At 38.0% G+C, this 17,866-nt stretch overlaps 1 protein-coding gene across 1 annotated transcript in view; it reads left to right on the forward strand.

Annotated features, from left to right (window-relative positions):
- Mob1b (MOB kinase activator 1B) overlaps positions 1-17,866 on the forward strand; it is a 36,653-nt gene that overhangs the window by 8,328 nt on the left and 10,459 nt on the right. The window contains exons 2-4 of the mRNA XM_005359458.3: positions 8,351-8,517; positions 10,127-10,220; positions 15,617-15,750. Of these exons, the coding sequence (XP_005359515.1) occupies positions 8,351-8,517; positions 10,127-10,220; positions 15,617-15,750 (395 nt within the window). The remainder of the gene's footprint in view (positions 1-8,350; positions 8,518-10,126; positions 10,221-15,616; positions 15,751-17,866) is intronic.

Here is a 17,866-nt window from a genome sequence, read left to right on the forward strand (position 1 = left end):
GAGACAGGGTTTCTCTGTAGCTTTTGGTTCCTGTCCTGGCACTAGCTCTTTCTAGACCAGGCTGGCCTCGAACTCACAGAGATCCGACTGCCTCTGCCTCCCGAGTGGCTGGGATTAAAGGCGTGCGCCACCACCGCCCGGCTGGTTTTTCTGAGGTTAGAAACTAAAAGCAAGAATTTGAAGGAAAACAAATGTCTGGTATTATTATTTGGATAATCTCATGGCTAAATAGCCTTTTTACTAGTTTTTGTTTGATTTAACTTTTTAATGAGATAGTATTTTGTTTTATAGTTCAGGGACTGGGAGCTCACTATGAAGCCTAGGTTAGCTTCAAACTTATTATTATTCTGCCTTAGCCCCTAGAGTGCTAGGGTTACAGATATATCATACCTCACCCAGCTCCTTTATTGCTTAAAAATTTTGTAAAAAAGATTCACTTATGTATGTGAGTATTTTATAAGTATGTAGGTGCACCTTGTACGTGCAGTTACCATGGAAGTCAGAAGAGGGCATCAGATCCTTTGGCACTGGAGTTACTGATGGTTGTGAGCTGCCTGATATGGATGTTGGGAATCAACCTTGAGCTTTGTGGGGAGAGTACATATTTTTAGCCCCTTCCTTGACATTTAAACTGTTAGTGTTAGAGTCACTCCAATTCTGTAGTTTTATGTTAGGGTTTTATTTGTGCAGCTGAAATATTAGTTTAAAACGTGAGACCTCACTATATATGTATGCTATATACATGTATGTTAAATGCTATGCTACTTTCTCTCTTGGCTAGTTCTCTTTGTATAAGCTAAAAATAGAAATCCTATCAAATCATATTTACTGTTTCTGTCATCCCTCCATTCCCTACTTTCTCCTTCCCTCTCTTTTCCCCTTGCTTGCTTTTTTATTTATCCATTTATCTGTCTGTCTGTCAGTCTGAGACAGGGTCTCACTGTATAGCTCTGGCTCACCTAGAACTCACTATGTAGACCAGGCTGGTCTCAGACTCTCAGAGATCTACCACCACTCCCAGCCTTTGTTTTTGAGGCGAAGTCTCCTGGATCCTAGACTGACTTTGAACCTGCTACATAGCAAAAGGCTGGCCTTTTGTTTCCCCTCCCAATTTTTGGGATTACAAGCCATTGCAATACTTTTTTACGCCTCCAGCTCTCTAGCCTCTGGCAACTATAATCTGCTCTGCCGATGTTTTGCCTGTTTTGGACATTTCATGTATATGGAGTCATCCAAAATGCAATACCAAATATTTTGTGTCTTGTAGGTAAGTTTTTTTCATTTTGCACAATATTTTCAAGATTTATCATTTGTAATATTTATTACATTATTCTTTATGTTTAAATACTCTTATGTGGATGGCCTACTTTTATTTATCCGTTTATCAATTGATTTATATTTGTTATTCTGCTATTTTGTCTGTTATGAATAATGCTGCTATGGATATTTGTCTGCACTTTTAATGTGAACATATATTGTCAGTTCTCTTGGGAAAGACCCACTGTTCCCTACCCCCAGCTATGATTACTCATCATTTATTGTCATTGGTTGCCAAAATGTCATGTATTTGGAATCATAGCGTATCAGACCAGAGTATTTCTCTCTCACACACACACACACACACACACACACACACACACACACACACGCTTGGTAAATATTTGTCTGCTAGTCTTTAGCTTCTCCATTTTCTCTATGTTGTCTTACACAGCACAGATTTTAACTTTCATAATTTAACTTGTCAGTTTCTTTTGTGATGGCTTTGCATCTTGATAGAGTTAAGAGTTTGGAGATTTTTCTCCTATTTTTTTTCCTAGAATTTTTTTCCCCCCAGACAGGGTTTCCCTGTGTAGCCCTAGCTATCCTGGAATTCATTCTGTATTCCAGGTTGGCCTCAAACTCAAAGAGATCTGACTGTCTCTGCCTGCTGAGTGCTGGGATTAAAGGCGTGCATCCCCCACCCCCCGCTAGAAGTTTTACAGTATTGTTACACATTAAATCTGTGATCCAACTCAAATTACTTTCTTAATAAGGTGTTGGATTATCTAGATTTATGTTTTACATATGGATGTCTCATTTTTTTAACACCATTTCCTGAAAAGATCATTCTTCCTTCATTGAATTTTATTTCCTCATTTGTCAGAAATCAGTTGTCTGTATTTATGTCAACTTAGTGCCTTTAAAAGTAGCTTTATTTATGTATAATCACATACTTCACAAATAACTTATTTATAGCATGATTTGGCATATTGGTATTTTTATCAAGGTTGTACAATTGTAACCATTATCAACCTTTTAAAACTTGATTTTCCCCCTCCTCCACCACTGATTATTGACAACATAATGTTAATGGAGACTTGACAGAATGTTAAAGGAGAGTTTAATCCCTCTGTACTTTCAGCATAGCCTAGTTCTGAAACAGTTTGCTGATTTGTTACAAAGCTAGGCATAATCTTTCTATTCAATTTAAGGCACTCTCTTTTAATAATAGCCTTTTTCATGAAGGTGATAGTATCCTTGTTATTCCTGAAGACATTGGGTGTATTTAGTGCATGTGCACATATTGGTGGATGCACCTGTGTGGAAAACAGAGGTTGACTTTGGGTGTCTTCCTTATCATGTTGCTCAGTTTCTTTAGTTATTAAATTGTTTTTTGTTTTGTTTTTTCAAGACAGGGTTTCTTTGTATAGTTTTGAAGCCTGTACTGGGACTAGCTCTTGTAGACCAGGCTGGCTTCGACCTCACAGAGATTTGCCTGGGATTAAAGGCATGCGCCACCACCACCTGGCTAGTTATTAAATTGTAATTCTTTCTTGGTATTGGTTTTCTTGAATATTTGATGTTGTAGAGGTTCTTTGCTTATTTGTGTTTGATAATTTTGATGGTTTTCTTTTTAGTGAATTACACTCTTTGATTAGAGGAGCTTTCTTTTGACAATAGTAGGAGAATGAACAAATACCACACTGTGTATTTGTGTGTGTGCATGTACACCAATAGATATTTGCTTGATTGCTTGTGTACCCTTACCTGTTGAGCAGGTGGTAATCTCCAAACTCAACTCTGCTCTGAGCCTTAGCCTATTACTACACACCTGTTGCCTCTTCCTTGCTTCTCAGTAAAAGACCAGCAGAGGAGTCCAATTGCTTAGAGCCTGTTCATTTCCTGTGTAATCTACTGAAAACCCAACAATGCCTCTCTCCTATAATTCAAATTTTTAGTTTGGAGCGCAGTGGAATTACTCTTCATAGCAACTTCCATAAGACTCAAGATTCCCTGTTACTCTAGATCACTTGTGTGTTTATGTGTGTATGTTTGTGTACATATTGGTGGGTATATATATGCATGTGTGTGCTCAAGCACATATTAGTTGGGGCATATATGTGTGGAAACTAGAGGTTGTTGACTTGGGTGACTCCTCAGTCATGTTATTCTGACCGGTTCTTACTGAATTTGGAGCTCACAGGGGTGTTCTTGTCTCCTAAACCTAGAATTATAGGTGTGCAATGCCATCTCCCACACATGCGGGTTTTTGTTTTGTTTTGTTTTGAGACAGGGTTTCTTTGTGTAGTCCTGACTGTCCTGGAACTCACTATGTAGTTCAGGCTGACCTCAAAACTCACAGAGGCCTATCTTTGCCTCTGGAGTGCTTGGATTAAAGGCATGTGCCACCACGGCCTAGCTATTCTTTCTTTCTTTCTATCTATCTATCTATATCTATCTATCTATCTATCTATCTATCTATCTATCTATCTATCTATCTATCTATCTATCTATCATCTATATCTATCTATCTATCTATCTATCTATCTATCTATCTATCTATCTATCTATCTATCTATCTATCTATCTATCTATCTACTGGGCATTGAACTTAGGTCCTTAAGTTTGCATAGCAAACACTTTACAATTGAACTGTTTCTCTAGCCCTAAGCTTATCAGCTTTTTAATCTCATTAGAATTCTTCAATTTCTTTCTTGTTTTCTGGCCACATGAGTTTCCTAAACTTTTCTAGCTGTAACAATAATAGCAATATTATTTATTAATAATAACATTTTTAGCCTAAATATAAGCAGATATGTTTGTATACATTGGTATCCCTTTTAAGTCAAGATGCTCTTTTGTAAAAAGGTATTTGTTTTATGTGTGCCTGAGTCTATGTATGTGCACCATGTTCATGCAAGAACTCATATAAGTTAGAAGTGGTGTTGAATCCTCTGCAACTAGAATTCTAGATGGTTCTGAGTTGTGTGGGTGCTCAGAATTGAATTCTGTCCTTTGCAAGAGCAGCAAGTGCTCTCTCTAAACTGCTGAGCCATCTCTTCAGCCCCAAGATGATCTTTTTGATGTTAGCCTTTGTCTTTGAGCTTTCTTCCTAGAATATGTTTATTTTGAAATCTTCAGACACTTATGAGCCTTTCAAGAAGCATAAATTTGTTTGTAAATTTTAAGGAGAAATTGATCTTTGCAGGAGCATTTCACTAGTCAGTGTTATTACTATTGGGCCAGATTTAAAATTTTTTTACTGGCAGAGTATGGTGTTCAGTACTTCCACGTTAGATATGTGTGAAGAAAGGAAACATAACTGCACATTTAGAAGATTGCTTTTTTGTTGTTGTCTTTTCCAGGCAGGGTTTGTCTGTAGCCCTGGTTGTCTGAAAACTCACTTTGTAGATCAGGCTGGTCCAATACTTTCCTCAGTTTTGTCAGAAGCCCTGAGAAAAACAGTGATGAGAGGTTTGAAAAGGAGAAAATAAAGTAATAATTGAGTTTGAAAAGGTATAATTGTATTTTTGTAAATATATTTTAGAGCTGTTTGGCAAGAATTTGGTGTTTAATGCATTATGACTAAACTGGAGGAAAGTCTGTGCATTCAAGTGTTCTACAGCTTGACCTTATCCAGTGTTTTACCTTTGGATTTATTCTGAGAGCACTGGGAAGCCACTGAGTGGTTCTCAGAGGAGGAGCTACGTCTACTTATTAATGTTTTTGAAGAGATTCCTTGGTTGTTGACTAACTATATGGAAGGTGGATGTGTTTGGTGTTGAGAAATACCAATTTAATTCTAATAATCGCTCTAGAACAGACAGTATCTAAATGTCAGTCGAGTGATACCACCGTTTGAGTTGGATATTTGGGTTAAATGGTAGACTTTTAACTTACTTTAGTATCCTCTGTGGTTGTAGTATACAACTGAGGTTGAGCTATAGCTATATCTTGGGGAAGGTGGGAAGGGATGTGGAGTTTAAACTTCAGAGAAAGGGTTGAAGAAGGCAAAGAGAGAGGGAAAACAAAAGAAAACTCTTGTTATGGAAGCTGTCATGTGACACAGTGAGTTTCTCAATATGCCCTTTAATCCATATGTCTTTAGTTGCAAGTGTTCATTGCAAAGAGTCATTGGTCTGGTTCAAGGCTCTGGTTTCTGCTACACCATTGATACTGGGGCTTCACTGGGACTCCTCTTAGATACCCTGTTGTTGCTCTGTGTTGTAGAGATCTTGCAGCTTTGGGTCTGTAGAACCGGCCCTCTTAATGCTCCATCAGATCATAGATGGAGTGGATTTTGGGGTGTTGTTGTTTGTTTTTACTGTTTTCTTTTGTATTCTTTTGATTTTTTTGGGGGGGGGCTCCTTGGTCCTGGGGGAGCCTGCCATAAAACTCCCAAATAAACCACACACACAGACAGACTCTTATTATTTCTTATAAAACACAGCCTTGGCTTGTTTCTTGCCAGCTTATCTTATATCATCCCATCTATCTTTGCCTCTGGGCTTTTATCCTTCTCTATTTTTGTATGCCTTTCTTTTTTTTTTTTTTGTTTTGTTTTGTTTTTCGAGACAGGGTTTCTCTGTGGTTTTGGAGCCTGTCCTGGAACTAGCTCTGTAGACCAGGCTGGCCTCGAACTCCCAGAGATCCGCCTGCCTCTGCCTCCCAAGTGCTGGGATTAAAGGCGTGCGCCACCACCGCCCGGCTTGCCTTTCTTTTTTTTTAAAAAAAATATTTTTTTATTTCATGTTAATTGGTTTTGGCCTGAATATACTTCTGAAGTCCTGGAACTGGAGTTACAGACAGGTGTGAGCTGCCATGTGGGCGCTCTGGAAGAGCGGTCAGTGCTCTTAACCGCAGAGTCATCTCTAGCCCCTCTGTATGCCTTTCTGTACTGCTTTCTCCATGGCTTGCTGTGTGGTTGGCCCCTGATGTCCTCCTCTCCTTTCTTGCTTCTTCTTCTTTTTCTCCTAGATGTCTCCTCTGTTTACTCTCTCTGCCTGCCAGCTCCATTTGTTCTTCCTCCTGCCTTGCTATTGGCTATTTAGTTCTTTACTAGACTCTCAGGTGTTTTAGACAGGCAAAGAATCACAGCTTCACAGAGTTAAATGTGACATAAAAGAATACAACATATTTTTGCATCATTAAAACAAATGTTCCACAGCATAAACAGATGTAACACATCTTAAAATATTCAACAGCAGGGTGGGCCAACTCATAACCCTGGTTCTGGGTCTGGGTAGTTACATGGTCGGTTATCCCTCCAGCTCTCCCTTGTCCTCACCACCAGGGTGAGCTCTCCAGCGTTTCCCTAGCTAGTTCACCCTATACAGCAAGGAGCAAGGGGCAGCTCCAGTTCTCCTGCCCTTATGCCTTCAGGTTTGGCTCGCCCACACCTACACCGCCAGGGTCAGCTCTACTGTGTTGCCCAGGCAAGGTGCAGAGGCCACTCTTCCCGGGGCCGCAACTGGTTAGGGGCAGCTACAGCTCTTCCAACTGCCACGGGGCGGGGCATATCTCTCCCTTGCCCAAGCCACCATATGGCAGATGGTGGGGCCAGGTCTCCCATCCCTGTCAACAGGGTCAGCTCTACTGTGCTGCCCAGACGAGGTGCAGGCCCCACTTTACCAAGTGCTGTACGTGGTAAGGGCTCAGTTTCTTGTCTGCTGTACGTGGTAAGGGGCAGGGTGAGACCATCTCACCCATGTTGCCTTATGATAGACACTCATGCCCTCGGGGTGGCCTCACGCGCGCCCCCACCAACAGGTGAGGTGTGAGGCCTGCTCTCCTTCTGCAGCTGGTGAGAGGTAGGGACTGCTCTCCTGTTCTTATGACCTCAGGGCCAGCTCTCCCACCTGCCACAGGTGGCAAGAGGTGTGGAGGGGTGGCGTTTGTTTCTTTGACAGTGTGTGCAGTTCTGGTTGTTCGGGAACTCACTTTGTAGACTAGGCTAGTTTCAAACTCACAGAGATCTACAGGTTTCTGCCTCCCAAGAGCTAAAATTGTGTACCTCTTCACCCTGCTCTTAATCTTTTTAAACTCATTTTAGAATTAGTTTAGAACTAATTCTAATTGACCCACCCTCCCTCCCTCCCTCCCTCCTCTGTCTTCTCTCTCACACACACACTCACTCACTCAGTTCCTCTATATCCGGGGGGGGGGGTTGGGCCCAGGATCCTGCAAAGATTATAAAGACTGTATGTATATGCTTAAGTGTCTTTTATAGAATGGTATGCTTCTTGCATATATATTCTGTCCATCCTCTTACATACTTTTAAGCTTATATCTAGTTTACTTACACAGTCTAAGTTCTGTCATACTGTGTTTAGAGAATGACAGGAAACAAATATTTGTATATGTTCTGTAAAGACGTAATTTCCCCAAGTGTTTTCAGTTCTGGTTTGATTGAGTCAATATGAAAACTCCTGGAGGGCTGACTGTATGTATGCGTGTGTTACATAAGCTACACTATATATGTATATATATTACAGTATATGTGTATATGTATACATTATGAAGTTTGAGCAGTCATAGTAACCTGTTTAACCAGAATTCTGTATCATGAGTGATTGCAAATGCTTTCTGTGATTGGGTAGAAGAACATCTATCTTCTTTTCCCCATGTTCTTGGGTTTTTGTATTATACTGATATGAAATTGCACCTACATTTTATAAGAGAAAACACTTCTATGTATTAAAATAACAAACAGGGTTGAATAAGGAATAAAATTACACATTATAGAAGTGCTTTTTAAATTTTTTTTTGGTAGATTATCGTCTGTAATCCAGAGTGGTTAGTTTACTGTGGGGAACTAGATTAGTTTCAATTGAAAGTTCTTTTTTTCTTCCTGAGTTGAATTAGAGAATAGAATATGTGTATGTATTTTGGGTAGACAACACAGTCATTACATTACATACAGTAACTACATTATTGCTAGGATTAATATAGCTAGTACAGTTTAAGTTTGGGGACTGAAAGTGTAATTCTTATTAATTTTTGGATATTTAAGATGACTTATTTTGCCCAGTAATAAATTGTAGATTCTATTGATAATATATTACTCCCCTTTTCTTTTTTCTATTCATAGTGGTAGTCGTTCTTCTAAAACTTTTAAACCAAAGAAGAACATTCCCGAGGGTTCTCACCAGTATGAGCTCTTAAAACATGCAGAAGCCACACTTGGCAGTGGGAACCTGCGGATGGCCGTCATGCTTCCTGAGGGAGAGGACCTAAATGAGTGGGTCGCAGTGAACAGTAAGTAGCCGACTGTTTCTCAGCAGACAGTGACCTCAGTGCAGGTGAATGTTTAGATGCTGGTTTTTCTAGAATCTATTTAGTCTAATAGTCACAATATGGTGAAGACAGACAGACTAATGTCACTATTTAGTAATGTCCTAATCTGTCAGTCTTCATGCTATTTTATCTCAGCATGAAATTTTATGAAATGTCCATCAACTTTACTGTCACTTTTTTTTTTTTTGGTTTTTCGAGACAGGGTTTCTCTGTGGCTTTGGAGCCTGTCCTGGAACTAGCTCTTGTAGACCAGGCTGGTCTCGAACTCACAGAGATCCGCCTGCCTGCCTCTGCCTCCTGAGTGCTGGGATTAAAGGCGTGCGCCACCACCGCCTGGCTTACTGTCAGTTTTTAAAATTATGTGATTAATTATAATGTGATATTTCTGGACTAACACAGTTTTGTTATTAAAAATAAAATGGTTTGTTTTTTCACTTTCTTAGTGAGAGCCATTTTGCCCATGAGATGATTTTTGTGACATCTCAAAGATAATCAGAATAAATTTCCAATGTATGTGTACATTATTACAGGGTCTCACTGTGTAGCCTTCGCTGGCTTAGAACTCACTATATAGATTAGGCTGGTCTTCAATGTACAGAGATTCATCTGCCTCCAGTTGCTAGGATTAAAGGTCCTGCCTGCTCTGCCCTCTTGTCCCTTCCTTTCCTGTCCACTCTTCTCTCTTCTCTTTCCTTTTGGCACTTGTTTGTGTTGTATTTTTGAGAGCTCATTTATTAGTTAATTTAGTTATTTGAATTTTTTCACATTTATTTATTTGTGTGTTTGTTTTAATGTCTGTGGGAATACATGCCATAGCAAGTATGTGAGGGTCAGGGGACAGTTTTTCTCTCTGCCATGTGGGTCCTGGGGATCAAACTCTGATTGCCAGGCTTGGTGGCAAGCACTCTTACCCACTGAGTCATTTTGCTAGCGTGCATACACTAATTAAGAAAGATTAAGAATGGCTGTGTAGAACCCTGTATTTTAGATTCTACATATTAAGTCTTGGAGCAGCTAATTCTGTCTGTATTGTCTGTCTGTCTGAGTCGCTAGAACTGGGTGTTTGTAGTTCTGCAGTAGCCGTCAGTGTTCTCCCCTAGCCTCCACATGCTCACACAGTTCACAGTGTTGTTGGGTATTCTTGGCTTTTCCATTTTGAAGGTAAGTGTTTTTGGGGGAGTGGCTTTGGAATGGCAATCCATAATCATTAAAATTTGTGGTTTCATTATTACTGAGATTCTTTTCATAGGATTTTATGATTATTAGAAACTTTTTGTGAGGGGGCATTTTAAATTGTTACATTTTCTGCTGTGTTGTCTTCTCTACTCACATATAGTTCTTTGTATATTTTACATATACATTTTTTAATGTGGGTTGCCAATAATTTTTCATGCTCTTGTGTTGCTCCCTAGTACAAGCTCTTCGTTTTAGTGCAGTCAACAAATTGGGGCTTTGATGTGAACTTTTCCACTTGGTTTTGTAGGGAAAAAGAACCTGGGATTCTGCTTAAATAAGGTGATATTACTTTCTTACTGTTTTATTTTACTTATGATGGACATTTGCTTTGCAGCTGTGGATTTTTTCAATCAAATCAATATGCTTTATGGAACCATTACAGACTTCTGTACAGAGGAGAGTTGTCCGGTGATGTCAGCTGGACCAAAGTAAGATATGATTAATGTCCAGTTTTCCTTGTCACTGTCCTTGGGCTTTTAGATGAGAAGGAAATGTCTAGCCATGCGCTTCCTGGGTCCTAGTGGCTTCCTGTTGCTGCCTTTTTTCTCTTTACAGGGTATCTTTCCCATCCACCTGAACTGGCCTCCTGGAAACTCCTTGCCAGTTACTCTGTTTCTTCTGAAAAGTTGCTTTTCTATTCTTAGATACCTTTATTTTCTTCTGTTTCTTTCTTTTCTTTTTTTTTTTAGGGAAACATTTTATAATTTATATATAAAATTTCAGTAAGAAACAATGTAAAATGATAAGAATATTCATAATACATTAAGAGTCAAAAACAATAAAATAAAACCCAAATTTAAAAAAAAGACAAAAACCTCTCAAAACAATGAAAAACTCATACACAATGAATGTAAATTTTAATTCTAAATCAAGAGTATGAACAGAGCATTTAAAATAATCTCAGTCATTTGGCAACTCATCATATCATTGCAAGAAACAGATCTGATCTTAAAGCCTTATTTTATGAAAAACTTAACTTGGACAGTTTGTTCTTTATGTGAGTTAAAACATGTTTAAAAATGAACCTGGTGATAAACCAGTTTCTATCCTGAAATAACTGTCTAAAACACCATGGCATCTTGAAGCTCAATAGACTGCAGCAGTCTCTTTTCAAGCATTTCTCTTCACTGAAACAGTATGGAGATGGGCAGAAGTTTGGGAACAGCACAACAGAGAGAATAGGGCGCAGCTTCACCTTAACCAGTCATTTATGTTAATAGAGCTGGTGGTAAAGCCACAGAGGCAGGGGTATTGGAGAATAAGTTACATTCTTAAAAACCAGTCACAGCTGTGGACAGAAAGCTGTGGAGTCTGTTCTTCTCCTTAACTGCTTGACTTGAATGCATGCGTGAATTTCTGTTTCCTACTAGTACATATGCAGATAGTTATAGGGCAGGCAGAGTCTTCTACTAATGACTGCATAGCATTTAGAACCCTCTTTTCCTTAAAAAAAAAATAATAACAAAATAAACAGATAATACAGTAAAATTCAAACAAAATAAACAGATAATACAGTAAAATTCACTGATAAGAAATCTCTGTAAAATCAAGTGTTCATTGATTAGCATCATACATTGAGTAAAATACGGTCTATTTTTACATGTGTATATAGTATACACAGGGGGCAGCCTGGTATCTGATGGGCTGGAAGGATTGCATTAGTGATGTGTACTCTGGGAAACCCCAATTTCCACTGTTAAATATACACCTACTTTGCTGATTCAGATACAAAGTAAACTTATCTTCCTTTATCTGAAGTGAATGTACATAATACTGTCTATGGACAATAGTTTATAAAGCTATTTAAAATCTAATAAAAACAAACTTCCACCTAGGAGCTTAACAGCACATGCAAATTCTTTCCGTTTCCTATTTTTCTCTCATGTTAATGTTTTACAATGTCTCACCCTTGCAACAGGCCCACGCTGAACATTTCTTTTCCTATGGAGCCGTTTACTATTCTTCAGTGTAGATGTGCTCTTTCTGCTTAATTTTTTATTTTTTAAAAAAATTGTTTTTAATTTGTGCATGTAGGTGTGTGCATGTGAGTGCAAATGCCCACAGTGGCCGGAGGCATCCGATCCCCTGGAGCTACCTACCACAGGTTGGAGCCTGTCTCAGGTCCTCCAGAAGAGCTTTGCTCTCTTTAAACAGCTGAGGCAACTCTCTAGTCCTAGTGGTTTTGCTCTTACAATGATATATTATGTTGTGTCTATACTGTAATATTGTGTGCACACACATGTGTGTGTGCTCAGCATCAAATCAAAGACGGCAGGTATGCTACTCAAGTCTTTATTTGTTCTTTTAAATCTGTCTTGGTGCAATGACAGCGCTTACCACCTACCTCCTCAGCAATCAATACTGGTTTGGCCAATGACCTTTTGAAGTTGTCTTTTACTATTACTACTAATAAAGGCCACTGCTATTTATTTAGTCACATGTGAGTATATATTTGACTTCCTATTCCAACATATCAGAAAATTGCTGACCCTATGCATCAACATGAACGTAAAGAATTTAGTCAGCTGATCAAAGAACTTACAGGAGAGCTATGGGAGCTCAGGAGAGGTGTGCTCCCATAGCTTAGCTTCTATCTTAGGAGGTAAACCCTGGCCATCCTCACTAGAAAAGCAGAGAGCTGTGTTTGTTCTGTACTACTTTCTTGTCTACAGAGATGAGTTTTCCCAAATCTTAGTTCCCTGCTTCCTTTCTATTCAGTTCTCTTCTGTGAGAATTGTAGCTGGTGCTTTTCACTTCTCGAGGAACGCTTTATTGGAGAACTGTCCTTGGTGGAACTTTTGTTGTTGCTTCTCTGTGTTAAAGTCTGTGTAACCTGGTCTGTCCTGGAACTCCCTTTGTAGATCAGGCTGGCCTTGGACTCACAGAGTAAGCACTGTGCCCTCTGTCTTCTTGAGTCCTGAGATGAATGGTATGTACCACCACACCCGACCCTCAGTAGATTTTTAGTCAAGGATGCCTTTCTTTAGCAAATTTGATTTTAAATGAATTAGGAATCCCTTTGACTAAATATTGTGACAGATGACAATGTCTTAATTTCACCAAATTTTTGTCTCTTGTTAAGATTTCTTAAGAAAAGAAAAAGAATTGAGGAAATTAAATTTCCTTTTATAACTTAATTCCTATTGGTATTTTTGGTGTTTAGTTCAGATGTTTTAAATTTCATGTGAAAATGGATGGTTTTAATTTTGCTATTACATGGTTAGTTTGTTTTGAGGGACAAAGTAGCTCTGTCTTCTAAAAAAGGTTCCTCTGTAGCACGTTGCATGACCTCCTGCTCCTCTCACTCGCTTTGTCCTTTAAATAAATAATCAGCTGTTTGAGACTACATTTTACCTCTGCAGCCCAGGTAGTCACTGGGTTATGTATGATCAACCAGTAGCCTCTTACCGAGTGATACTAGGTGCTGTTTCTGAGGACTTGGTTGACACTTGCTGTTTAATATGATTGGGAAAGAAATAGTGGCTATTTTGGAGCTGTAATTCACAAGTAAATATTAGGATAACAGAAGAGAATTTTAAAGAGAATTGTCTGTTAAGGAGTGGAAAAAAAACAGTTGGGGGTAAAATAGAGTTACCCAATGAAGTCATTTGGTTGGTTTGTTTGTTTTTTCAAGACAGGGTTTCTCTTTTTAGCCCAGGCTCTCCTAGAACTCACTCTGTAGACCAGGCTGGCCTAAAACTCATAGAGACCCACCTGCCTTTGCCTCCTGAGTACTGGGATTAAAGGTGTGGGCCCTCACTGGCCAGCTTGTATTTAACTTTCATAATAGAGAAAATTCTGACTGGGAAGGTAATTAACCAGTGTAGCAGGGTACCAGTAGGTGTTTGGGAGAATCTCCCTTTTGAGACTTCACAATAGATTTGATGGTCATTCCTTGTGCTCAGCAGTGATAAGAAAGGCTCTTCTAAGAATGTTTATTAAAGTGTGTCCTTTCTTAGATCAGTTTTGGATTATTATTAAGGTTTAGATTTGCTAAATAGAAAGGATCCTCATTCATACTATTGAAGATAATTTTTATCAGAAATACACCATGTAGTATTTCTCTGTTAGATTGCTATTTTGTTAGGCTCACTAGTCTGTTTTTTAGTCAGGTCAAACTCTGGGAGAAAGGTTAGAAAATAGTTGATTTAAAAGTGAAGTAGTAGCTGGGTGGTGGCTGCACACACCTTTAATCCCAGCACTCCCCAGAAGCAGAGGCCTGTGGACCTCTAAGAGTTCAAGGACAGCTTGGAGAAAAGACAGAGAAACCCTGTCTTGAAAAACAAACAAAAAAGTGAAATAGTGTTTGGTTGGTGGTAGTGCTCTTTAATCACAGCACTTGTAGGAGAAGCAGGTGGATTTCTGAGTTTGAGGCCAGTCTGGTGAACAGAGTAAGTTTCCGGACATGCAGGGCTATATGGGGAAACCCTGACTTGAAAAACAAAACCAAAAGCAAAACAATAACAAAAAAAGTTAAGTAGCAGGAGAAATGTTGGAAACTAAAAATCTAAATGTCAGTTGAGTTTATACATTTTTATATTTTGGAGTCTCAGCTATGTACTTAGTTCTTTAGGGCTATGTTGATGTATGTGTATACTGTATAGTTTCTAAGAAGAGTCCTATTATCTTAAAAGTCAGGGAGGGGTGTGTGTGTGTGTGTGTGTGTGTGTGTGTGTGTGTGTGTGTGTGTGTGAAAGAGATTGAGAGACTGAGAGATTGGAAGAATTGTTTAAGAAAATAACTTGAATAACTTGAGGGTTTGACCTTAATATAGACCAAGTAACTTGTTTTATATTTGCATTATAGGTAGATCTTTCAAGAGTAAATTGTCCATTTAGACAGGCAGTTCATACATATTTTTACTTATACATTTATGAGTGTCTCTTCTACTAATCTGCTTTTCTGAGTAGTGGAAGTGTATTTCGTTTTAGTGTTCATTGTTCTTGACCTTGTGTTTCTCACATGGTTATATATTAAATCAAAAGGTTAATTTTGGTTAATAGCCAAAGCAAGAGCATATTTGAATTGCCAGTTTTCTTTAAGGATATATTAGTTCCTTGTTCAAATATACTAAACTACTGAACCATTCTTATTTACATTAGTGTTACTTTGAATTTTCTGTCATTCTTTATATTTCACCCCAAATTTAAAGCCCCCAAGTAAAAAGAATTGTACTGCATTTTATGTAAGGAAGAAAAACTAGCCATTGTAGAACAGAGTAGTAACTTCTTCTACTTCAGCAATATATTATTCTATTCTGTATTAGAGAGAGCTCTTTAATTCAGGGGCTATGCTTGGCAGTCCCTGTTTAAACTTCAGTCCTTGGGAGGCAGAGTCAGGTGAATCTCTGAGTTCTATGTCAGCCTGGTCTACACAGTGAGAGACTTTTTTATTTTTTTAAAGAAAGAAAAAGAAAAGAGAAAAGATAGAAAATCGGACAGGTGAGGAAAACATCTAAATAGAAGATGAATTCAGCCTGCAGTGGTGGCGCACGCCTTTAATCCCTGCACTCAGGAGGCAGAGGCAGACGGATCTCTGTGAGTTTGAGGCCAGCCTGGTCTACAAGAGCTAGTTCCAGAATAGGCTTGAAACAGCTACAGAGAAACCCTGTCTCGAAAAAACAAACAAAAAAGAAGATGAATTCAGTGTGATCTCCTTAGGTTGAATTTTGATAAAAGTAAAACAGACTACTGTTGATTAAGAACATGTACTTACTTGGAGAACAGATTGTTTAAAACATTTGTATCTATATTTCTCATACATATATGTACACTTTTATACCTCCCTTGTGATGGTCTGTGTGCTTTCTTTCCTTTCATTGCAGATATGAGTATCACTGGGCAGATGGAACCAACATTAAGAAGCCTATCAAGTGCTCTGCACCAAAGTACATTGATTACCTGATGACCTGGGTTCAGGACCAGCTGGATGATGAAACATTATTTCCATCAAAAATTGGTAAAATTAGTTTTTGTAATTGGAATAAATCATGATGTATCTAATTTTGTTTCTATAATTGCATACTCTCTCCTCCTGTCCTACCCATTTGAGCAGTTCCCTGGGACTATGTTGATGATCATTTTTATTATGCAGTTTCCAAGAAGAGAAACCAAGAGCTTTTTAACCCAGTCAGACATCAGCAAGCTGTCTTACGTAAATTGGGTTTTTTTTACCCTTACACCTAGTGTTTTAAATACATATTAGTTTAAAGGCCAGAATAAATAGAAAATAAGTGATCTATTTCCTAATTTATTATTTGCTAAAATTTTTGTATTAAAATATTACTGACATTATTTCTAATTAGAGAAGTTATTTTTGAGTGTGTTTTAATTTCTTTTTTTCCTTCCAAGACAGAGTTTCTCTGTGTAGTTCTGGCTGTCCTAGAACTCACTTTGTAGGCTAGACTGGTCTTGAACTTACAGATCTCCACCCCCCCTCCTGAGTGCTAGGATTAAAGGTACATACCCACCATGCAAGGCTCCTTTTTTTTTTTTTTTTTAAAAAAAAGAATTATAAATATCTAGTAGTTTTCTTTTCAGAAGCAAGTCCCAAATGGAAGCTTATTACTATTTCAGGAACCATAACAGGTTACCACATCAATCAGAATATTTCTAATTTTATACATTTAAAGAGTGTTCTTATGTCCCTTTTCATACTAAATTTATTAACGATATCCCCTTATAGATTTAAATGATGGACAGATGAATTTATGATATAGAAAGATAATAAAATCTGGCCTATAATACAAAGAAGGTAATAGGTAATAAGACAGCTAATGATACCTGTCACACTTATGTTTATTTTCTTTTTCCTTCAATTTTCCATAGCTTGTATCTAATTTTATACTTATGATAAAAAACTGTGGTTTTTATGGCTCATAAAATAAATCTTAAAGATTTTATTTTGTTCTTTTGTTTTGAGATAGGGTCTCCTATCTCTGTAGCTCAGGTTGGCATCAAGTCTATGGCAATCCTGTCTGAGACTCCTGAGTGTGGTTACAGGCATGAGCCATCACACAGATTTTGATATCAAAATATTTGTGAAGAAAAAAATAGCTTTGAGGATTTGGCCTGACATAGGTCGAGTGACTTGTTTGGTATGTTTGGTATGTTTGCTTAAAGGTCTGCGTTGTGGCCGATAGACAGCTAATATGTACCTCTTCAAACTGTTAGAACTGTATTTTCAATTAACCCTTAGACTTTGTTAAACAACTTTTGGCTGACATTGTATGCTTTCATTAGAGCACTGTTCTCCAATCTTAGGTCCTTTTTGTGTTTTTAGGTTTTTATACAGTGCTATGCCTAGAATATGCGGGATTCAGTCTTTTTCTTTTTCTTTTATGGCTTTGCTATTTTAGAGTGTCCTTTGATTGTGGTGTGCTTGTGTCCTTGTGATTTATAGCAGTGTGAAATGGGCAATAGTATTACGACACTGAGCTAGTAGAACCAGTGTTTGGTTGCATTGCCAAATTCAACATTTAGAATATAGGATTTTGTATTCTTTTCCTTCCTTTTAAAAATTTACGTATGACTATTGTGTGTGTGCTTGTGTGTGCATGTGGGGTCAGAGGTCAGCTTTGTGGCACCAGTTCTCTCCTTTATGTGCTTTCTGGGGATTGAGCTCAAATCATCAGGCTTGCCCAGCAAGTACTCTACCTGCTAAACCATCTCACTGGCCCAGATTTTTATTAAAATTGAAATATTTTATAATTTTTATATAGCATGATGCTAATATATATTTATAGTAAAATAGTTTTTATAGTAAAATAAATAAACATGCTTTGTGTTACAGTTAATCCATTTTATTCTGTTAGGAAGGTAGTTATAATTACGCAACTAATAAAATTTAAATATGGTATATTGTTATGTTTCATTCTTATATTTTATATTTGATCTTTAGACTTTGTTGTCCTGTGTTTATCTCTGACCTATATTCTCTCATATCCTCCTATCCCTTTAACCCAGCAACAATGGTTTTATTCTCTACGTATGTCATTTTCTTTTTCACTCAAAATATAAGTAAGATTGAGAAATAGTCTGTTTAGGTTTGATGTGCATTTAGTGTAATACCCTCC

Source organism: Microtus ochrogaster, linkage group LG1 (assembly GCF_000317375.1).
Source record: "Microtus ochrogaster isolate Prairie Vole_2 linkage group LG1, MicOch1.0, whole genome shotgun sequence".
NCBI classification, from domain to species: domain Eukaryota; kingdom Metazoa; phylum Chordata; class Mammalia; order Rodentia; family Cricetidae; genus Microtus; species Microtus ochrogaster.